Source organism: Acomys minous (assembly GCF_964271855.1).
Source record: "Acomys minous genome assembly, chromosome: 4".
NCBI lineage: Eukaryota > Metazoa > Chordata > Mammalia > Rodentia > Muridae > Acomys > Acomys minous.
Window position 1 is genome coordinate 61,107,980 of NC_140486.1, and position 25,054 is coordinate 61,133,033.

General features: G+C 42.4%; 1 protein-coding gene across 12 annotated transcripts in view; it reads right to left on the reverse strand.

Moving 5' to 3' along the window:
* The window catches only part of DTNA (dystrobrevin alpha), a 352,112-nt gene that overhangs the window by 65,849 nt on the left and 261,209 nt on the right, over positions 1-25,054 (reverse strand). For all 12 annotated transcript variants that reach the window (XM_084780878.1, XM_084780875.1, XM_084780876.1 and 9 more), the window contains 3 exons: positions 11,917-12,002; positions 3,901-4,055; positions 157-262 (listed from right to left, as the gene is read on the reverse strand). In XM_084780878.1, coding sequence (XP_084637004.1) covers positions 157-262; positions 3,901-4,055; positions 11,917-12,002 — 347 coding nt within the window. The remainder of the gene's footprint in view (positions 1-156; positions 263-3,900; positions 4,056-11,916; positions 12,003-25,054) is intronic.

Here is a 25,054-nt window from a genome sequence, read left to right on the forward strand (position 1 = left end):
TTTTGTAGCATTAAAGGTTGGATAGTCAGGGGGTAAGTTAGTTAAATGATCCACTAAGCGAAATTTTCTAAAACTGTCATGGCTGAGGTAACTATAGTTTTGATGGTCTAATTTGAACAATTTAAATCCTGTTTTGGCTCATCAGTAACCACTCACCATTTTCTACATTTGCCAGTCGATGCAGAAGAGGCAGCCACACCAGACACTGTGGGGGAGGGTCTGACATGAGCGTGTCCAGAAAGCCATTTAATGTGACCTTTTTCTGCACCAGAAAAGGAAAAATGATGACAGAAGTATAAGTCAGAGAATGGCCTTTGATAACAAAGGAACAAAGCATTCAGTTGACCCCTCATATCGGGAGATACAGAACTTGCCCAAGGGTGTGGCTGCACTAGTTTAGAAGTGAAAACATCCAATGCTTCTTGTGCCTAAATGTACATGACACCAGATCGTCTCCACTGAACCCGAGTCAGAAGCAGGTCAGAGGGTCTGCCAGCTTCACTCTCAGCGATAAGGGACAGTGTGAAAACAAGGACAGGTGAAGAGCTGAAATCTCTCCACTGGCTCAGAGGTGCCTCAGGACACAGGCTGTATGCAGCTCCCCTCTGGGTGAGCTGTTTGTGAGTGACTTCCCTTCAGAGTTTCCTCAAGCTCTTACACACTGAGTAGTTAGTGGCTAATGTGTTTGGTTCTGCCGAAATTTGGGAAGAGCAGGAATTGTGTGGTCAATTGCTGAAATTATCTTATATGAATATTTGAACCAGGACAGCAAGGTGGATAGAACCTTAATAGTTTAGTAGTAATGAGTCCCAAAGAGGTCTAGTGTCTTTGAAGCCCATAGCTCTGGGTAAACCCTGTGCCTCACTAATAACTGATTCTGGCTCCGTTGAATCTCTTATTAATAGGAACTTAGTTTTAGTCTTTCCTCATAATGTTTGAGCTTTCTATTGGGTTTATATGTATATTGCTGTTAAGATATACATTGTTACTTAGCTTCAAGGAGGGCCCAAGGGAGGATGCTTGAATTTCCCTCAGAAGGGGAAAGAAAATAGGCACTGGAGGTGGATGGATGGAGGAAACTGGGTAGGAGAAGGGATGGGGTGGGGGCAGGGGTGGGGATTAGGAGTAGGGAGAGCAGGGGAGAAAGGGACAGGGGAGAGAACAGAAATTGGAGGTGGGGAGCATCTCTGGGATATGCCAGAGCCATGGGATAGAGGAAGCTCCAGAAAGTCTATGTGTCACCCTAGCTGAGACTCCTAACAGTGGGGGATGAGGAACCTGGAGTGACCACCTCCTGTAGTCAGGCAGTACTTACAGTGGAGAGATAAAGACTTCAATCCACCCACAAGGCCTTTGACTGATGGGCAGGGACAAGATGTGCAGGGACAAAGATGGGGCAAAGTCTGAGGGAATGACAAACCAAAGACAGGTCCTACTTGAGACCCATGCCATGGGAGAGAGCCAATTCCTGACACTATTAATGTTATGCTGTGTGCTTGTAGACAGGAGCCCAGCGTAACTCCTCTGAGAGGCTTTACCCAGCAGCTGATGAAAACAGATGCAGAGGCCCACATGCAAACATTAGACAGAGCTTGAGAGTCCTATGGAATTGTTGGAGGAATGACTGAGGGAGCCATAGGGGTTAAGGATTCCACCAGAAGACCTACAGAGTCAATTAACCTAGGTCCGTGGAGGTTCACAGAGACTGAGCCACCAACCAAAGAGCATGCATGGACTGGTCCTAAGCCCCCTGCACACGTGTAGCAGATGTGCAGCTTGGTCATCATGTGGGTCTCCCCAATAACTGGAGTGGGGTCCTCTCTGACTCTGATGCCTGCCATTGGATTCCGTTTCCCTAACTGGACTGCTTTGTCTGGCCCCAGTGGGAGAGGATGCACTTAGTCCTACAGCAACTTAGTGTGCCCCGGCAGGTTGGTACCCATGGGGGACCTCCAGGAGTGTGTGTGGGTGACACTGAGATTAGGATGTAAAGTGAATAAGTAAACAAAATAATGGAGAAAAATGCATTGTATGAAGTATTAGTAAGGAGACAATATTTTTAAAAAGATATAATAATTTATATGTCTAGAAGAAAATGTTTGTTTGTTTGTTTATTTATTTATTTATTTATTTACATTATGTATGTAGGTGCATGGGTACTTTGCCTGCATCTTTGTCTGTGTTCCACATAGGTGCCTGGTGCCCAGGGAGTCCAGAATAAGGAGTCAGATCCCTTATGACTGGAATTACAGACAGTTGGAAGCTTCCATGTGGGTGGTGGGAATCGAACATAGGTCCTTTGTAAAAGCAACAAGTGCTCCTAACCTCTAAGCCATCTCTCCAGTGCACCTCCTCCCTGACCCCAAATGCTAGCCTTTTAAACAAAGGCTATGGGAAATATTAAAGCAAAAATAAAGTGGACTTGTATTTATATGTTTCACTTTAAAAATTTTCAGGTGATTGTATCCACTTTGGTTACTTAATTGTATTAGCTAAATTATAATCGGTCCTAAAGTTTCCAAGATGTTGTTATAATCTGGATGTGTATAAATATGTCATCATTAAGAATAAATAAACAATGATGTCATGGGACAATATTTAGGATATTTTGAAATAAATTTTTAGCACGAGAATATCATATTTGATTGTTTTTGAACATACAAGTCTTTTTATGGTTGGAGGTCAGATATAGAAAGACAAATACTACGTGTTTTCACTCACATAGAAGCTAAAAATGCTGGTCTCAGAGAGTAAACAGTAATTCCGTAGAGACTAGGAAGGGGAAGAAGAGGAGGAAAAGGAGGAAGAAGGCAAGACAAAGGAGGAGGAGAGGAAGAGGAGGAAGAGGGATAGAGAGGCAATGGACATTGGGTATCAGAATGCAGCTAGGAGAAATGCCAAGCCCAGGGAGTCACTGAGAGGAGACTGCACTGGCTCAGGCCACAGGAGGAGGAATGGACGGGAAGGAACTCCTGGATGTTGAAGTTTGGATGTTGAAGATTTCACAAAGATTTCCCTAGTCTAGATGGCCCAGGAGCAGTTAGCGTAGAGTCCAGACAGCTGTGTCTTTACTCATGAGGAGGATAGATAGCTGTACTTCTACCAATGTATGCTAGGAGGGACTCCGGTGCAGTTCCGACTTTGCAGGTGGTCTCGTGAACGCAGACTGATGATGTCACTAGCTGGGTGAGCAGTGTGGTCTTCCAGTAGCTGCTGGATATGTTTCTTTTCCTTGTAAACTTTATTTCATATTTTACTTGCACAGACTGCTCTAGAGGGCACACTTGGTTAGTTTAAACTTTATACCAGTGTAAATGAATATTATGTGCACCAATTTAGAAACTGCCACTGTATCGTACTGAGGAATGAACACATGGTCCTTCCATAGAGGTCTAAGCTGGAGATACTGTAAACTAAGCCTTCCCTGGCAACAAGATCTATTGCAAACATTACTATGTCATATTGTGAAAGATTTAGGCAGCAGTTCATCATGTGTTGGACTACCCAGACAGTGATGTGGTATGCGAGGAGACCCCTCTCCTTTGATGAACGTTGGTAAGACTTAGTGTGGGGTCAAGCATACCTCATTTGGGGGCTGAATGGCAATCCAGTCCTTTAGATAATATAGCAATATTGATGACAAGGATGCTGAGGGTATATGTTGCAGCAAATACTAAATTAGATAGTAGGAATAATTAGCATTGTGTCTGCTTCTTGGGCAGCAAGCACTAGTTATTATTACTATTTAGGTATGTTAGTTGCTCGGTCACAGGGCATTCATCTAAGGCTGGAGAAATATATTCCGAGCTTCTGTTATCAAGAAGAATTTGGGCATCTAAGCCCGGAAGTTACTCAAAGAGAGAGAATAGCAGTGTTTGAAAGGTTTATTTTGGAACTTACCTGTTGGGAGAAACAGGATCTGGCTGACTGCTCTGTGTAACCAAATGAAGGACCTTCAAAAACTGCTGTGGGTAGTTTGAGAACTTCCCGAAGGAACTGGTCATATCTCCCATAAACCATCACTCCGCTGGAGTCAGAGATCATTGAGAAAATATCTAGTGGAAAGAAAGGATGAAGATGTTTACCATCACTGCTACAAATAATGCAGAATAAGTGTATTATTTATGAAAACATAATACACATGTTATTTTTTTTTTCCTGAAATGGTCTCAGAGTGATATCCAGTGTTTTCTTGGTGTCGTTACAAGACAGGCTCTTGCTGTGTGTCTGCTGCCTTTTTAAAGGTGATTTGCAATTTAGGTAATCTTAACATATTCTGATAAGACAGAGAATGTCATATTTTTGTGTTGAGATTAATTATCGACTCACATATAATGCTGTAAAGGTAAGTTTTGTACATGTGACAGACACTGTCAGAAGTGCCCCACAGGCTCATGTGTCTGAACACCTGGCTCTCATCTACCTTCGGGGATGCTGTTTGGGAAGATTGTGGAATCCTGAAGAAGTGGAGTCTTGTTGGGTGTAGCCTGTCAGTAAGGGCAGACTTAGGGGTTCTCTCGCCTGGGCCTTCTTCCTATTCCTTTTCTGCTACGGAACTGCTGATGGAATGTACCCAGCTGGTCTCTTGCTCCTGCGGTCATGTGCTCTCTACCATGACAGACGAATCCCCTCAGGAACCATGAATCAAAATAAAGCCTTTCTCCCTCAAGTTGTTTCTGTCAACATTTTACCATGGCAACGGGAAAGAAAGGCAAAATTGCCAACCTCTTAGGAAACGGAACGAAATTGTTACTATAGAAATGGGGAGGTACATGTGTCATTTATCTTGTTAGCAATTTATCCATTTGTATCATTATCAAAGCTTTAGGGTTTGACTTAATATATTTTAAAAATAAATGGTACAACAGAGATAAGGAGGAAATAAAAAAAAAGCCAACACTTTGAGTAACTTCCCACAGAGGCAGAAAAGTGTTATAAACCACACTGTCCGACAGAGTGGGAGGAATGTGTAGGATCTCTGTGCAGTGAAAAAGGGGCCTTGCCCTGTAGATAATTATGAGGTAAGGTCCAGGCTTCAGATTATTTCCCAGAGTGCTGTTGGCTTTACTGGTCCTTCGTGCTTCATCCTGCCATGATGTGGGCTTAATGAACACTTACCAGCTCAATTCCCAAGGTGATTCATAATCCCGCTGGAATTGTCAGAATGAAAGGATTTGCCATTAGTTTATCTAACGCTAAGTAGATGTCACTCAGCCAGTGTCACTGCTGTGGGGAAAAGTAAGCTCCTGTGCTACGTCTGTTCACTTTGAGGGTCAGTTTTCAAGGTCAAAGTGTAACCTGAGGATATCCCATTTATACTGTAATTACACGCTAAACATATTACAAGATTTTGCTGGATTATGTCTTTAGGATGTTCATTGAATCTCTTCATTTTAGGTCTTCGAGATGAAATGGTGTTTCACAGTTGATATTAACAGTGATAGTGTAGAAATTCTGAGGTTTATATCCAAAATATATAGGAAACTCAAAAAACTTAACAGTAAGGAAACAAACTGACTAAAAATGGGCGGAGGAGCCAAGTGGGTATCCCCTGAAAGAAGGCATACAACTGGTCAGAAGTTTGTAGAAATGCTCAATGTCAACATGACACAGTGAATGCAAATGAAAATCAGGTGGATTCACTAGTAAAAATGAAAAGAGTAGAAAGAGAGCAAGTAGGGAAGAGAAAGTGGAGATGAAGAATTAGTTGTAAACTGTTGGTGGGAATAAAAATTGCAGCCATTAAGGAGGTGAGTAACACAATTAGAAAAAATCAAATTACTACACGATCCAGCAGTTCTATGACTGGGCATACATCTAAAGGTATAGATTGGGTATGCATCTTAAAGGTGGATTAAATGAGACTAGTTTACTGATGAACTGGCAGTGCTTCCATCTTTATGCTAATGTCCATATAACAGTAAAGATGTACAATCAGCCCAAGTGTCCATTAACAAATGAGTGAATAGATAAGGGTGGCTCGTCCTCAGTGGAGTATTGGTCAGCCATAAAAGGAGGAAATCCTACCATCTGCAACAATGCTGATGAGCCCAGAGGACATTCTGTTAAGTGAAATGAGCCACACACACATACATACAAATATCCTGCAGTCAGACCCATGTGGGCTAAGAGGCATGTTGCTTTCAGATGTAGAGTGTAGATGGTGAGTATGGAGCCTGGAGTACTTAAAAAAAAACTGTCCATGTAGAAATTATGTCATTGAAGAATATGGAATTATAGTGAAGGTGCAGGTCCAAGAGACAGGCTGGCTGCACAGCAGGATGACGAGGCAATGACATGTGTGTCAATACAGTTGATGTGTTCTCATCATAACATACTGTATAAAATGGCACGTGTATTAACCTGAGAGTTTAACCATTTCACAGAGTACTTATGTGCAAAATATATTAGAAATAATTGATACATACAATTTTATGGCAGCTAAAAATGAAATTCACTTTGAACCAAAGTGTTCCCGTCATCTCTGCAATGTTGTTTGCTTGCTGAGTTTTATCTCAGGCTCTAGTCAAATTGGACAAGAACAAATAAACCAAAAAGAAGCTGCTGGCATGAAAACATGTTGATTAATTTTACATGTAGAAGCTTCCAACTGACAGGGAGAAAAGAAAACTTGGTAAAACCGGACCGGCTTTCCCATGGGAGAGGCTGTCTTGCTCTAACAGGGCCACCATGAGTCTCCTTGAGGTTGTAATTTTTCAAAACCAGGGTGCCTTTTAAAATGTTACCCAGGCTTCTCAAATCACATAGGGAAAGAATTTAGGCAACCTTTCTGTTCTGGTTTGAATGGGGCCTACCCCTCCCCCACACTCATTTTCATGCAGCTGTTGGTGCTGCTTTGATAGGTTGTGGGACTTCAGGGGTGGGGAGGCATGGGGCAGATATAAGCTGTCAGGGATGGACCGTAAAGGGTACCCCATCTCCAGCTCTACTTCAGGCTCCTCATGCCTCCTGATTGGCCACAATATGAACACGTCATCTCTGTCTCACTGCCATGGACAGAACCCTGTCCTGCCACCATGCCTTGCTCAACGTAGTGGAGTGTTTTCCCTGAACTGCAAACCCAAGTGAGTCATTCCCTCATAAGTGTCAAATGTTTGGACACAGTGTCAAGTGGGGGATTTAATCTCTAACTGGAGCAGAACCAGGAGCACCTGCAGTGACCTTCTATCCACATGACACTAAAGGGAGCTTAATTTGTGTTGAGGTTGGTTGCTAAGCAAAAGCCGAAATAAGTGTGGACCTCAGAGATTATCAGGAAGTGGCTGTGGATGGCTTACTCAGGTCATCATGAAGCAACTCTGAAGTAAATATGAAAATAATACAAGTTTGTCTTTTAGTTTTGAGTTTTAGATGATAAACATGCAAGGTGTATGAGAATGTACACATAATAAAAGGGATTATTTCAAAGATTAAATCAGTTAATAGATATGAACCATTCAGACTAACACTTCACATGTGGGACACAGTGTTTACATTTCATATATTTTCATTGCTGCTGAAATCATTCATTCATATGATATCCCCAGTGGGAGTTTTCCTTGTGGCTCCCATTCGTATTATAACCCCCTTTTGTGTTTCCTACAGCACCACAACATGAATTCGCTTTCACTGGTTCACTCAGCTACAATGAAGCTGACAGGTACGAAATGGCTGGGTAGCAGTGTGCAAATCAGTGAGCGTACAGGGTACTAGGATGCAGCTCTTGCCTTCTGGGAGGCTCTGTGGGTTGAGAAAAGCTTGAAGGATGCCTCATAGACTAGCACAGACTGTGACACTGCGGTGTGAGTACTGGAGGGGCAGGGTGGATGGGATGCAGTGGGGGGAGCTTGTCAGGGCAAAGTGAGCACAGTCAGTACTGAGGAGGGAGTCTGCTTAAGGAAACAGGGTCAGGAGAAGGGGGCGCACGCAAGCACAGTGCTCTCAAGGATCTGGGAGTGGGGTGCGAGCACCGGGGCAAGGTGGACGGTGACACCTGATATAAAAGCCTACCAAGAAGAGACTTGATACCCTATGAGCATATACAGGGGGAGGAAATCCCCCTCAGTCACAGTCATAGGGGAGGGGAGTAAGGGAAAAATGGGAGGGAGGGAGGAATGGGAGGATACAAGGGAGGGGATAACCATTGAGATGTAATATGAATAAATTAATAAAATATATTTAAAAAATAAAAATAATTAAAAAATGATTAAAAAAAAAGCCTTGACACGTCTGCTGTGGAGTTCAAATTGTGTCTGGAAGATGTCAAGGGAGATAAAGCAAGGATTTAAAGCAAGGAGATAACGGAGGATTTACAGTTAGAGAGAGACAGCCCCGGAGGGCAGTTGTGGAGGCCGATCAACCGAATTAGAGAGAAAAATCTAATAAATTTGAGAAACGCAAAGTGTCTGCCATAGTGTGGGTCTTCTGAACTAAAGAAAAAAGAAAAAGAAAAAGTACCCAGGAACTATAGACAAAATAGAGTCCCAGGCTTATGGCCTTGGGCTTGAGATTTCTTTAAGATCTGGACTGTTGGGATTGGAGAGTCGGCTGAGTTTGTACAGTGTTTGGCTTGTAAGCATTCGACCTTAGTTTGCCCCCTAGAACTATTTAACAATGTGGGGTGGGGTGGTGCATGCTTGTAATTTTAGCACTAACTAGGAGGGCAGAGGCAGGAGGACCCTTCAAACTCACTTGCCAGGCAGCCTAGAGTTTAATTAGTGAGCCCAAGGCCAATGGGTAATCCTGTCTCAAAACTCCTTCATATGACCTCTAAGGTTATCTTTTGGCTTCCATCACACTTGCACCTAAGCACACTCACACACACAGATGGGAGGATGCATATACGCACACGTGCTTGCATGCAGACACACTGGACACACTTAAAAACAACAACAACAACCGATCAATAGGACTGTCCAAGAGACATCTGTTCTAAGCCATTAGAGCACTTAAGTATAAGATGAGAACTATTAAGCAGAAAAGGCATATTTTAGGTCACCTAAAGTTTATTTATGGCACTCTGCTATGTACCCACAAGAAGTCCATAAGCTGTACCAACTGTGCCACCAGGAGTCACACAGTAAGCACCATGCGTATCGGTTGCCAGTGGCCCCCAAGGAGTAGACACTAAGATGTAAAGTGCAGTTAGTGCCTCCTTTACTGCAATTGTAAGCATTTAATGATATTTGCTTTATTTTTCTGTTGTTTCTCTCTTTTGCATTTACATTTTTTTCCAGCAGATTATTCTTGCTTTGTTCTCTCCAATAAAAAGGGACAAGTTGGGACAAAGTAACTATCCTTTTACACACACACAAACAGACATATTGCTAAACAAGCGGGGCTGAGAAGTTAGCTTAAATACACTAGAAAATTTTATAGATGCTAAAACAAAAAATTCAAATCTTGAAAAACTTCACCTACTTTCATTTTACTTTTTCTTATCACAAAAGCAACACCAGAAATCATGACATATCTGTTACTGATAAAAAGAGAGTCAGCAAAGAAAAACTGCATTAAAAAAAAAAACAACCTACAATGCCATTTACCAGAAGCCAATCTTTGCTGTCTGTGAATGGACTGTCTCGTTCAGGCCATAACAATCATTCAAACTGGAAATATTGGTGATGAAAGATATTTATTTTGTACTAATATTTTGGAGAGATTTTTTTCAAACTGAATTGCTTCCATCTATGTTCAAGGCCAAGTTGCCCTTAACATAGTTACCCAGACGCCACTAAAAGCATCTTCCTGGGATTACCAATATAAGAGTGACTCTTCAGCCAGAGAATTAGGGATGTAAGATGGTGATGCAGGTCCAGGACTCTTGAGCTAGGAGTGTGATGCACAGTGGTCACACCATGTACTTTTCATTAGAATTTGTGACGTGGTGACCTGTGTCTCCAATGGGATTCTTGCTGTAGTTGCTTCCTTCACTGCAGTGAGGAAGACAGGCTGTCAGTAGACAGGAGGCCTGCTTTGCTCCCCTGGCTCCTTGGAGGGTGATGGACAGGGTGGAGGAACAAACTGTAGCACTATTCTGCTTTCTTTGAATTGTTGGGCCTGCCGGAGAACTGCAGGGACTCGGAGAACCACAAAATAAAACAGAAAACAAACAAGCAAGCAAACCTACTTAAAACAAGCCTCAGCTTTTAAACTGTGGTCATGTTTTGAGTTGCTTGCCTAGCAACCACACATTTGATGTATATTTAAAAATTTTTAGTGTGTGTGTGCGCTCGCGAGTGCGTGCGTGTGTGTGTGTGTGTGTGTGTGTGTGTGTGTGTGTGTATACACGTGTGTACCTGTGTGTATGTTAATGTCTTCTGTGGTTTGGAGATCAGAGGACAGATCCTAGAAACCTGTTGTCTTCCTCTGCTTCGTGCCACCCTGGGATTAAGCTGAGGTCTGCTGGCCTGCGCACACTCACCTCTGCCCGCTGCCATCTTGCAAACCTGATTGTGCCTTAAAGGAGGAGCAGCTCTACTCAGGCCAGGATGTGAAGATGAGTGCTGTGTCTGCTCTGTTTCTCTTGTGACAGTAACTGCTTTAGTGACTGTCCTGAGATGGGCAGTGAGACGGGACAGGCTACAGAGTGACAGACAGGAGGTTGCTGAGATGCCGGCCCCAAAGAAGGGCAGCATCTGACTCCCAGGAAAGCTGAGTAGAGGAGCCTGGGTCCTCCAGGACGAGGACTCACTGGCTTCAGGAAAGGGCCAGAGGGTCCTAATGTTTAGAGAACCTCCTTTCATCAGTTGGTCTCGAAATTATCCTAATATAGGACTCTTATTCATTTGCCTAGGAATACAACATTGAGTTGTATTCAGAAGATGCTTTTGAAGTTTTTAATTCTTTAGACATTTCTCTCAGGTCCTGAGTATAAGTGGCCAATTGTGACATGAAAGCAGCAGTCGGGTGCCTCTGGGTTTTAACCTCTGGTTTGATTCCTCATGTTAAACTTCTTGTCTTAGCGTAATCTTGAGGAAAATGCCTCGTGGACAAACCTGAAGGCATTTAAAGAACGAAGAGAAAGCCACTGGCTCCTGGACCCTCTAAATTTTTATCCTCTAGTCAAACAATGGAGTAGTTTTCGATTTCTTTATTTCCTAGGCTAACCTAAGAGAAGCGAACTGGCCCCAGGTCTGGGTGGGCTTCTCTGAATTCTCGGCGCATTGGCTATTCCACGGGGGGGGGGGGGGGGGGACATTATGAAAGTGAAGGAAGTGATGACACCTCAGTTTTGCCACCCTTTGTCTAATCTGGTTAGTCAGTGAGAAAATGTCCATGCAGTACGTCAGGCTAGATTCCTAAGGAGCAACGCTTTCCTGCTTTTATGTTTTCCCTTTTGACCACCCAGAATCTAACAAGGAGAAAGAGAGGACGGTACCGCATGGCTGACACAGCTAGAGGCATCCTGTGGGTTTAATATCCCCCCACCCTTGGATAAGATGTAGAAAGAAACTAAGGATTAAAGAAGTGTAATCCTGTCCAAGGTGCAATTTAGCAAAACAAGGGCATGGCTGCGCTGACAACCTGGATTATCAGTGCCAGTGGCCAGGTTCCTTCTAACACAGCAGTCCACGGCAAACTCAGAATGTTTAGAGAAGACAAAGTGAAATCCCAATGCCAGCATCATTTTAAATTAGAGAAAATCGAGTACTTTTAATATCAGAAAGACTCTAGCTGGAGGTACTCAGCAGGCTGCAAATAAAGATCACTCAAAAGTAGAGGGGGATCGTGCATTCTGTTAAAATGTATCTAGTGGGGGAGTAGTTTTATTACAAAACTTAAAGAACAAAGAAGAGTGCATTTGAACCAGGCCTCCCAGAACCGAGGGGGCGTAGAGATACACAGGGCTATGGCAAGAATCAGAGCGAGGGCGTAAGGTAGACACACGCGGAGCGGGGGCAGAGGATAACTTACATCGCAGCTTGTCCATGATCTTCCCGCCACACAAGGTAGCCAAAGCCATTTTGACAGCAAATACTGAGATTTTACCATGGCCTTCCCTGTTTAATGATAACAGAAAAAAAAATGATGTTATTTAAGGTACTGCTGAGAATGTTGGCATTTTCTACCCTGTAGAAATTGTAGGCTGCACGGCTGCATGCATTATGCAGACACACTTTAGAAAAGGTTGTGAATACAATTCAATGCATATTGCTGATAAACTGTCTATTTGATGCTGTTGTTTTTCCAAGAGACATCAGAATCTTCTAGTTTTTTTCCTTGTATATGTCACTTGCTAAGTCTGAGAAATATGCTCTAGATAGCTATCGGTTTAAGTAACAGATCATGCTTTTTTTTTTCCCCTGTGGGTTTCATGAAATAATTCTATGCATGATTCCAGTCTCTATAATTTATTCAAACAGACTTCAGAAAGTTCATATTTTATTTCCTTAGAGAATTTTAAAAAGTTAGGTTAACTATGTGGACTTTTAAAAAGTTCAACTTTTATTCTTTGATATATTTTTAAATCGAAGAGAGTCTTTTCTCATATAATATATCCCAAGCACAGTTTCCCCTCCCTCTATGCCTCCTGGCCACCCCCTCCCCCCCCCCAACTCCTCTCTCCCTGGTCCACTCCTCCTCTGTTTCCCTTCAGAAAAGAGCAGGCCTCCAAGAGACAACCTTTAAAATACACTCAAAGGCCCAGCGCATTCGGGAGCCCCGTAAAAGAGACCATCAAGGCAGGCTGATCTGGACCCAGGAGGGTCTGCACAAACTGATACCCCAACAAAGGACAATGCATACAGAGAACCTAGAGCCCTGTTTAGATCTAGCCAATGGATAGCTCATTCTCCAAGGTTGTGGGGGGAGCGGGGACTGCCTCTGACATGAACTCTGGTGCCTGTGATTTGATCACCCCTCCCCCCCTTGGCAGGGAGGTCCTGCAGGCACACAAAGTAAGGGGATGCAGGCGATCTGGATGAGACCTGATAAGCTGTGGTCAGATGGTGAGGGTGGAGCCCTCCCTCCCCCATCAGAGGTTTAGGGTAGGGAAATAGGATAAAAGAGAGAGGGAGGGGGTGGCAATGGAAAGGTACAAGGGAAGGGACAATGATCAGGATATAGTATAAATAAATCATAATATTTTTTTAAAAAAAGAAAACATACATAAAACAAGCAAAAACCCCACATTGTTTCTAACTACCGTTTTCTAAACAATTGTTTGCATGTAACACATTTACATTAAAAAGACAGCTAACATTTTAAGACTCCAAAAAAAAAAATAGAGATGGCTCAGTGACGTGTTTGCCATGAGAGTATGAGGACCTAAAGTTGGTCCCCTACCCCTACATCAAGGCTGGGTATGGTGCTATAAACTTGTAATGCTATCATCACAAAGAGGCAGAGCCAGAAGGATCATTGGCCAGTCTAGGCAAATCAATGAACTTTGGGATCAGTGAGAGAACTTGCCTAAAATATAGATCAATATCCCTATGTGAAAGCACATGTAGGATTTTTCAATAAAATACTTGCAAACAGAACCCAAGAACACATCAAAAAGATTTTCTACCATGACCAAGTTGGCTTCATCTCCGAGATGCGGGGATGATTAACATACATAAATTGATAATTGTAATCCACCACTTAAATGAACTGAAAGATAGACAACATTCCATCTCAAAGGGCCTTTGACAAAATCCATCACCGCTTTTTGCTAAGCATCTGGGGGAGCTTAGGGATGCAGGGACATACCTCAAAATAATAAAAGGCAACACAGCAAATCCACAGTCAGCATCAACCGAAACAGAGAGAAACTCAAAACATTTCTACTAAAATCAGGAAATGGATAAGCGTATCCACTGTCCCATTTCCTATTCAATATATGACTTAAGGTCTTAGCTATAGCAATAGGAAATCTGAAAAAGACCAAGAGATACAAATAGGAAGGAGAAAAATATCCTTATATGCACTTTTTAAAAAATATTTAAGACTCTAAAGACTCCAGCAGGATGCTTCCATAGCTGATAATCACTTTCAGCTAAGTAGCAATATATGAAATTAACACATGAAATCAGCAGCCTTCTTCCATACAAATGACAAACATACTGAAAAACAAATCATGGAAACAGTACCTTTCACAATAGCTGCAAAAAATCCATTAAAACAACTGTACTCAGGGGTGTGACAGAGCCGTATACTAAAAACATTAAGACATTAAAGAAATGAATACTCCAGGAGATGGATAGATCTCCCACTCTCATGGATCTGTAGGATTAATACTGTGAAATGGTCATCCTATCAAAAGCAATCTACAGGTTCAATATGATCCCCATCAAAACTCCAACAAAATTCTTCACAGTTGAAGAACTTCCAATTTTGTATGGAAACTTAATAAACCCAGAGAGCAAAAGCAAACCTGAATAATAAAAGAATGGCTAGCAGGCGTCACCATTACCAATTCCCACCATACGACAGAACTATAGTAATAAAATCAGTATGATATTTCACAAAAACAGACACACACACTGATCAATGAAATAAAATTGAAGACTCAACCATGACTACATAGCTATAGACACTTGAGCTTCAGAAAGAAGCCAAAATATACACTAGAGAGAACACAGCATCTTCAATAAATGGTGTTGGTCAAAATGAAAGCCTTAAACTATCACCCTGCATGAAAAGCTCAACTCCAAGTAGCTAGAGGATCTAAACACAAGCACAGATTCCCTGAAGCACATTGGAAAGAAAGTAGGGCATTCATTTGATCTCATTGACTCAAGAAAGGCATAAAACACTAGGTACTAGGGACAGCAATGAATAAATGACAACTCTTGAAGCAAAACTGCTTCTGTATAGCAAAGTACATCCTTGTTCAAGCAAAGCCGAAGCCTAGAGAGTGGAAAGAATTCTTTACCAATTATCCATCTGACAGGGGCTTTGTTTCTAGAATACACAAAGAACTAAACACAAACAAACAAACACCCATCATTAACAAAACAAAACCAAAAAATCCTACCAACAACAACAACAACAACAACAACAACAAAACAACAACAACAACAAAAAGCTCTGAACACCTAGAAAGCAATTCAACTTAAAAAAAAAAGGGCCACAGCACTAAACAGAGTTTCCTGTTCTCAAAAGATGAAATACAAATGGCAAGCAGATCTGGGCTCAGAGGTCCTGCTCAAACTATGGCACCAGCCAAGGACAATACATGCAGTAAACATTGAACCCCTACCCAGATCTAGCTAATGGACAGGTCATTCTATACAGATGAGTGAAGAGTGGGGACTGACTTTCACACGAACTCTGATGCCCCATATTTGACCAGATCCCCTTGATGGGGAGGCCTGGTGGCACTCAGGGGAAGGATAGCAGGCTACCAAGAAGAGACTTGATACCCTATGAGCATATACAGGGGGAGGAGGTCCCCCTTAGTCATAGTCATAGGGGAGGGGAGTAAGGGGAAATGGGAGGGAAGGAGGAATGGGAGGATACAAGGGATGGGATAACCATTGAGATGTAATATGAATGAATGAATAAATAAATAAATAAATAAAAACCCCAAAACAAAACCAAACCCAGATGGCTGACACGTAAATATTTCACTTGAATATTTTAATATCTGTAGCCACCAGAGAAATAAAAATTCACACTACTTTGAGATTTCATCTTACATCAAGCAGGATGGCCAAGATCAGTAAAACAAATGATGCCTCACATCAGCAGGGATGCAGGAAAAAGGAAACACTTACTCATTGCTAGTAGGAGTGAAAGCTGGTACCCTTCATGGGGAAATCTTTGTGGAAGTTTCTCTAAAAGCTGCAAAACAATCTACCTCAAAATTGAGCTTTGTCAGTCTTGGGTACACACCCAAAGAACTCCGTGTCGCCACGGAGACACTCATTTGCTCCCTCGTGTTCATTGCTGCTTTATTCATAATAGCCACAAACTGGAACCAGCCTAGATGTTCAGCAGCTGATGAATGAACAATTAAAATATGCTACATTTACACAATGAAATGTTATTTAATTATTAAAAAATGGAATTATGGTTGGGCATAGTGGTGCACTTGAAAGCAGAGGCAGAAGATCTCTGTGACTTCGAGGCCAGCCTGACCTACAAAGCAAGTTCCAGGGCAGCCAAACTATACACAGAAATCCTACCCCCCAAAACAAACACAAAACAAAACAAAACAAAACAAAAAAAGAAAGAAAACAAACCTAAAAAGGAAATTATAAAATTTGCAGGTAAATAGATGGAGCTAGAAGCAATCACTCTGAGTGAGGCAACCCAGACCCCCAAAGACAAATATTATGTATGTTTTCTTACATATAATTGTTAGTTTTAAGCTTTTAATAATATGTGTGCTATAATCTGAATAAGCACAAAGGTTAGGGACCTTGTAATGAACCAGGGAGGAGGAGGAGGGGAGCTTTTAAGAAAGGGAACACAGAATACAGTGATCTCTCTCTCTCTCTCTCTCTCTCTCTCTCTCTCTCTCTCTCTCTCTTTCTCTCTCTCTCTCTGTAAACTAGAATAGGAGGATTAAATGGGAGAGAGAGTGAGAGAACAGGATAAAAAAGGGACTATGGGGGAGAGGCAGCTAACACCAAAGTTATTTAGAAAAAATGTATGGAAACTTACTACTATAGAATATATATATATATATATATATATATATATATATATATATATATATATATATATTAAAGGAAGTTAAATGGAATCATCATATAATGGGGAAGACAATGCCCAAATGGAGCCCATCGACTACCAAATAAAACCTGCGATGTGGATCTGTTGGCTAAAGGAGACCCACAGACCCTGCCCAACACCACAGACGACTGTCAGTGCTGTTGGTGACCCACCACAACATGACTGCAAATCCCTGTTGCTCAAGATAGCACATATATATATATATATATATATATATATATATATATATATATATATATATATATATATCACTGAGCTTGTGTCCAGCTAGAAGTGTCATCTCTGCTGACTAGTGTTCATGGTTCTGGAAGTTACTATGCATGCTGTGGAAGAAGAGAAACTATTATCAGTTTCATACAACCAGAAACCATGTGACCTACAACAGCATCTGCCTGCAAGATCCGCTGGTCCAATAGTGACACAAAATGTGTGTGGGCAACCAATTGTTTTCTTTTTTTTTTTTTTTTTTTTTTGATTAAAGGTACACTCCATAAGATGAAACCCATACCTGACACTGCTAAAGTGACCACGAATCTGAGACTAAGTTAGGCTGTGAGCCGCAGGGGGAATCCTGCTACTATGATTCTATTAAAGGAACACAGCAATTCAATGCCTCCTGGTGACATAATGCTATATCTATACATCAGTGCTATACCTATATTGCAGTAGATGGTAATTAACACAGAGACCCACAGAGGACAATGTGTGGAGTGGCAGGGTTTGGAGCACTCAGCCCTAAATGGGATGTCTTCATCAAACCCTCTGGTGAAGCCTCAAAAATGTACATGGAAGTGGAGGCAGAAAAATATTTAAGAGCCAGAGGTGGTGGTGGACTCCAAGGGGACTGTCATTCAGACCCAAGAGGACTGCTGCACACATGAATTCACGGAGTCTGTGACAGCACAGCGTGTACAAGACCCGCACAAGCCAAACCAGACAAAAATCCCAGCACAGAGGAGGGGCAGTAAGCAGGAAGCTCCGCCCATAACTAAGAAAGCTGCTTGTGACCGATACCTGCTGGCGAGGGACAATGACACACTGGGTGTATCAACCACACTCCAAGCTAGAGCCTTTGATCAGGACAAGTTGGTCAACACCAACAGATTCCATGGTTTTTCTGTGCTTTTATTTTTGTTGTTGTTGGTATTTTCGCCTTTTTGTTTGGTTTGAAATTTTTTTTTTTTGAGAGGAAAGAAGAAGATGAAGTTGGGTGGATAAGGATGGAGGATGTGGGAGGAGCTGGTGGAGGGGAAATGACATCATCAAATACATTGTATGAAAAAAAAAATTAAAAGCCAATGAGTACAAAAATTGTCAAAAAATAAGGTGGAGAGTAAAACAGGAAGGCCCTTAATATCAAGCTCTGACCTGCACACATGCTCACCTACACACCTACACACCTACACACCTACACACCTACACACATGCACACACACTCACACACACATTCACTCACACACTCACACACATGCACACACACTCATTCTCACACACTCACATACATGCACGCACACTCACTCTCACAAACTCACACACACACAGATACATACACACACTCACACACTCATAGACACACCCACACTCACAGACATGCACACATGTAGACACATACATACTCACACACACTCATGCTCACTCTCACATACTCACAGACATGCACACACACGTACTCACACAATACTTTTACACATTCACACACATGCACACACACATACACACTCTCACTCACAGGCATGACACACAGACATGCATATTCATACATTAATATTCACTCTTACACACAAATGCATACACACTCACAGTCACTTACACATAGACACACATTCTCACACACATATTCTCTCTCTCTCACATACACACTCACACAAACACACACATACACACACACACACACACATTCACCCTCAGGAACATGTACACGTGGCCATGGCATTTATAAAAGTAGGAGCTCTGTTTGGGCTGTCTCATTTCTTCCAGAACTAACAGAGATGCTGCCAAATCATGATTTGGGGAGTATAATGAACAAGCCATTCACAAAATGCATAAGGAATATTTGGAGTGCAGTGTGTCACTGAAACTATATCCCATCTGGAATAAATTGTTCCTTCCCATATCAGTAGAACCATAAAAACATCACATTTGATATTCATGGCCATGAGGGCTGCTCCTCTTAAGGATGACAAAAGGAGTGATCTGGAGAGAGCAGGGCTGGCTGTGCCCGAGAGCACTGCATGCCTCCCGGCAGACACGCTGGAATCTGACTGCAGGGACAGTAATTAGAGATAACCGCACCAGCACTGCAAATTCAAGCTCCGAGTGCAGCTGATCCCTCACTAGTGTGAAAGGCACAGAAAATGCCCTAAAATTACAAGTATGTTTCCTTTCTTATTAAAAGTTTCATTTGTACAATAAAGTGATAAAATTGTGCTTGCTGTAGTGGTTTCCTTTTCAACATACAGTAGACAGCTCATGATGCATGCTCGCTCATATTTCTTAACTATTGTCTTTAGGCACAATCGAAAACATTGTGCTTTTATGTCAATTATCCCAGACATTTGCCTTTTGCAAACTGTTCTTTTCTGTTACAGCTTGATGTCAAAATATCCCATCAAATTGTTTTCTTATTGCTTAAAACCCAACAAGATATTTCTGAGAGTCAGATAAACCCGAGAACAATTACCAAAGGTACAATCTGAAATTGCTTCGTAAATCCACGTTTTCTTTAGTCTTTTGTTTTCCTTGGTACTTTGTTGCCAGTCTCCGGGAGCACTCTAGACAATGGAGAGGAGACAGCGCACAATGCTCTTTGTCTAAAATATACATGGGTAACTGTGGATCTATGTTAAAAACCTTGAATTATGTTAAGGTGACCTCATTATAATGAAAAGTAAGCAAGTGTTTTCCTCTGGGCTGGGTTTTTCGTGACTCTATCTAGAGACAAGCTGACTGGCTTCAGGTGCTTTTAGGGAAAGGTCCTGGCAAGGAAAATGTGGTTTTGAGAAGGAGAAAGCCTTGCCCGGCCAGCCTGGCCTCAGCTCAGCGCTCACTTTCTCCACCTTGCCAGGGGAGCTTCCTGTCTGAGGTTACAGAATCCCATGCCAAAAATTCACCTCCACGAGCGAGCTCTGAATTGTGACGAATGCTGTGTTGAACAGGCAGAACACATTATCCCTCATTTAGGATTTCTGAAGCAGGGAGGGCCTGTTTTGCGCACACGTTTTATAAATGGCACCTCACTTTACATCCTCTTGTTGCTTGTCTGGCTCAGGCTCATCACAGCACACATCTCACAGGAAGCTCTTAGCATGCTAGCTAAAATAGTGAATGCATAAATAGAAAAGAAACCTTCCGACTTACAGTGTCAGAAATGTTTGAGTAAAACTTAAGAGATGGACTTTGAGCCCCTTAATGCCTCAAATTTGGATGTGATGATATCTATATTTGTTTTCTTGAGGCTATTGGAAGTATTAGCGTACGAACAAACACAAGTCCTCCAATTGGTCCTGGAATCTCTCTGGGCTTCCTGTGAAGTTAGTGGAACAGCAGGAAAACGCTTCTAGTCCTGGGCAAGGTGCGTTTGCTGGGAGTTCTCCAACTGGGGATGGGCCAATGATTTGTGACTCTTTTACTCCTTTGGAATTCTATCTTCTCTCTACTCAAAGAGTAAGCCTGACAAAAGATGAGCCATAGTAAAGGCATTCAATTTATTTACTGCTATAAATATTCTTTGGGAAAAGACTTTAGTCATGCTCAAACAAAAGGTTTTCCACACACACACACACACATACAAATGGTGGCTGTCACTAGAGGACACGCTATGGTTATCTTGAACTTAGGATGTGCTAAGTAAAACCAACAACACTGTTCTCAACTCCAAGTTATAGTCACAGGGATAGCAGGAGAAACAAGGAACACTTGGGTGTATGCCACTCCTCTGTGCTGCCTTTTCTGTCACATGTCCTTGCACTCTATGACTGAGCAATATGTTTTACTGGTTATGTGCTTTATAGTTTATTTGGATTAGATATGAGAATTTTTATTTTTTAATTCAAAAGGCAGAAAGATGTTTGTAAGAACCAGGCCCGACTGGGCTGCCTGCCTGTCTTGCTGTTCCATGTCCTGTTTCTAGCAGCTTCCATGTCTGTGTTTATCTTGGTTAGCTAGTCGTGTTTACTGCTCTGAGAACGCACCCCTCCCTTCCTCGAGACTTGTCCTCCTGTGTGCAATCACCTCTTGAGGGATTTCACTTGGGAGGAGGATTCCTGTTTGGCTGCCTATAAGAAGGCTCTTTGGAACTCTGGAACAACGGATAATAAACTATTGCTGCGGCTGCTGCTCTCTTAGCACGAAGGACCCGCTGTGTTATTGTGTCTGTGTGCGTGTGTGTGTGTGCGTGTGTGTGTGTGTGTGTGTGTGTGTGTGTGTGTGTGTGCATGAGTTAAATCCGAAGTCCCTCGCCCTCGACTCGGTACCGTGGTGGCGCAGGCGCCACAGATGTTGGCATAATTCTAGGATAATTTTACATCCCAGAAACTGGGGGTGCCCTGATCCTTTCCCCAAAGCACACAGGGTTCAGTACTAGGCATGGCTGTTCAGTAGATTCTGCAAGGTGTGACATGTGACACAGGGCAAAGTCGGCCTGGATTCAGTGTTCTCTATATGAGATCATCATATGGTAGGCAGGCCTGCATCGTGGTCACAAGATAGACTCCAATGGTGTAATGTACAACAGGTCAGATATTTCTTTGCCATACACTCTGCCAGTACAACTGAAGAAGCTACACATGTGAACATTTTCCTAATATTATCAAGCACACAGACTGAGTCTGAGATGTACAGTAATTCTCATATTTAAAATATGAAATTAAAAAATATAAGGACAGATTAATTTAAGTCAACTTCTAAAAGAAAATGATCCTGTCATTTTTCATTCACTTTGTCTATAACACCTGAAACTGTTCAGTCTCTGTGTGTCTCAGAAGCATCACCTCATCCCCTGGAACATTCTGATAACAGTGTCAAATCAGTCCCATTGATGGCCCACGGTTAATACTGTATGCTTCTTACCTCTTATTACAACCACTACATTGTTATCATCAGTGATATTTGCTTGTCAAGTGCTCCCGACAGGTTCATGTGTTTGCATATTAGATTGCCAGCTGGCGACACTGTCTGGGGGAGGTTATAGATAGAAGGCGGTGCCTAGTTGGAGGAAAGGAAGCCAGCCTTGAGGATTATGGTCAGCCCTGCATCTGGAACTCACCCTGTGTCCCTGTGTCCTGGTTAGTACATCAAACCATCTGTGCTGCAAACTCCTGCAGTTACTGAGAGCGCAGCTGCATCCTCCATGGTGGATGGCGGCGTCGGCTAACACTGTGAGTCAAAGTAAACCTCTCCTCCGCTTAGGCTGCTTCTACCAGGTATGTTGTCATAGAAACGAGAAAAGTATATGTTATCATTGGAGAGTTCGTATTAAAAACGCGGCTTTGTTTTTGAAAACTGGAAACACCGCTCCTGTAATATCTGTCTCTGATGTAGCAGGATGATTGAGTGTCATTCATGCATGGGAAGGATATTGCCTAAAAAACAAAATCCAGGCCACTGTCATCATGTAACCAACCTTGTGGGAAAGCATCCTAAGGGGAAAGACTGATTGGAAGCTAATAATATCACGATTACATTGGTATTGGTATTTTTTTTTTTAGAGAAATGGGAAGAAAATAAGAGAAACTCATTGAGAATAAAAAAAAAAAAGAGACCTCTTTAGAGTGCAGGGTCTTAAGACACCCCTGTTTTCTCATATCAGATTTTCCAATTTAAAAACATGTTCATTTACAATGGGAGATAACCCCCGAGAGATGTCAGCGAGCGTACAACAGCAACAGCACGCCTTTGTTTTACTAGGACCACGCTTATTCTTATCTGCCAAAATAGAACACATTGCTTTAAACGTGGGCCCTGTAGTGGGTGGTAGGAAGTGACATCATGCCTCCACACTGGAGCTCATTTGGGTAAGCATAAGTTTACTATTCTAAGAGATAGAAATCAACATTTGTCTTATTCTTTCATTTCTCCTCTTATACTCACTGAAGCTGCGTCTGAAGTGAACGGAACTTCCTGCTGGCTTGTGTTTCATGTTGGAATTCTAAAAACTATTGAATGGAAAACCTCGTACCAGTGAAACGCTCCACATAGATATTCTATGCTGGGAGAGAAAGGGCAAATCCTTCCAGGAGAGAGTGTCAGTTCTATATGTTTATAAATGTCTTTCAGTGGAGACCCGTCATGTGTTCAGGGGCCTCTAATCTATACCTGGCGAATTACTTCTTGCCATAGCGAAGTAGTCAACTTAGAACTCAACTGCCTTGAAATGATTCTGCAATGTCATCAGCAGCTATTTAGGGAACACGTGGCTTTGCTTTGTAAAATAATCTAACTGATGCTTTTGAACATAGGGGGACCTTCTAAGCGCATGAGCCGGATGACACTGATTTCATAAAACAGTCCCTTCTTTATTACTGGCTCTGTTTCTATATTTATGAGGTGGGGTACAAAGTGTGCTTTAACTTTGACTCTCTATGCACTTCCAGAAACAATGTAGAACTGAGTAGGAAATGGTATTTCTTGTTGTTTTTTTTTAAAATTATCTTATGTCTTAGAGTGTTTATCCTGCTTTTATGTATGTGTGCCACTGAGGATCCCTTGGAAGTGGAGTTATAGACAGTTGTGAGACACCATGTGGGTGTGGGGAACTGAACCTAGGTCATCTACAAAAGCAGCAAGTTCTCTTCACCACCAAGATATCTCCCCAGTACCATATTTATTTTGAATACTTTCCACCAATTACATTTGGTTGTGATTTAGAACTTAAACCATTTCCTTCATGTTCATGTACTAATAAAGGCTTGGTTGCCAGACCACAGCCCTCTTAGGAGGTGATGGAAGCTTTGGAAAGTAGCACTGAGGGGACAGAAGTCACGTCACTAAGCATGAGCCCCTAGAGGGGATGATGGGACTCCAATGCCCTCTCCCAGCTTCCCAGACATCTCTTCTGATATCCTGCTTTATCCGCAGGCCCCGAGGCAACGATGCTAAGTAAGCGTAAAAAATTATCCATATCAGTAGCCAGGAACACATGGTGTATAGGGTATGGACTTCATGCTATTAGAATTGGCTAGTTTCTGCAGTGGGCGGGGGTACTAGAGAGACATTAATCTAAACCAATGGTTATGAAGAGGACTGGACATGGCAAGAGCTGAGAGAGGCCAACCATTGACTGTTGCTTGACCCATCCTCATGTTGTGTATGGTCTCAAGAGCTGTTTATGGGAATGAGTTACAGCCCCACCCCATAGCTAGCTTGTGGGAGATGACCAAGTGAAGTGTCAGACTTGCTCTATATGAGAGTAGGAGAATCTTGCACAATGAGCAATAGGACCAGACAGTGATGGTCAACTTGCCCATGAAAGGCAGAGGGCTACACAGCATCAGAGCCAGGGACCCCTCACAAAGGCTGCATATCTTAGAAATCTCAGAACGATTTTCAGCTTTCTCCCATATGATTTCTCTTGTTGTTGCTTTACTCTATCCTAGTATAAAAATATAACAGCAGCAAGAAAGCTCCTTCAAGCTCTTCAAAGGGATTCCCTCAATTGGGACACGGACAAAAGGTAACCGACTGTGGTAGCTGGTTGGCATCTGATGGTGAATTCTGAAGGAAGATAGATGGTTCATAGAAACAGAAGCCAGGTGGCAGGCCACCTCCTGAGGGTTTATAGAAAGGAGGGAGAGGAGGAAGAGCCTGGCTCCATCTTTTTTTTTATTAATTTATTCTTGTTACATCTCAATGGTTATCCCATCCCTTGTATCCTCTCATTCCTCCCTCCCTCCCATTTCCCCTTATTCCCCTCCCTATGACTGTGACTGAGGGGGACCTCCTCCCCCTGTATATGCTCATAGGGTATCAAGTCTTTTCTTGGTAACCTGCTATCCTTCCTCTGAGTGCCACCAGGTCTTGTCTACGGCCTGGCTCCATCTTAATAAGTCTTCTTCCTTTATAGCTCTGTCACCACCTTTTGACACTTCTTTCCCCATTCTTTCAAGGACCAACATGCATGCATTTCTCTAGGGAAGTGAGACTGTGGCTGTGGAACAGATCTGTCTAGAAGTTGGTTGTGAGAGCTTCTGGGGAAATAGCCATCTTGAGATCGAAAGTCGAGAAGAACTGTTAGACTCGCGCCTCATCTCCTCAGTGACAGACTGGTGAGTGTGGGCGTTGGCCGGTGAGCCCTGATGTGCCAGTTGCCCTTGGAAGGAGGTGTCTCTCATGAGGAACACCTGGACCTACAGCAGAGATGTCGTGTGGCTACAGGCCGGAGCCTGTTGTT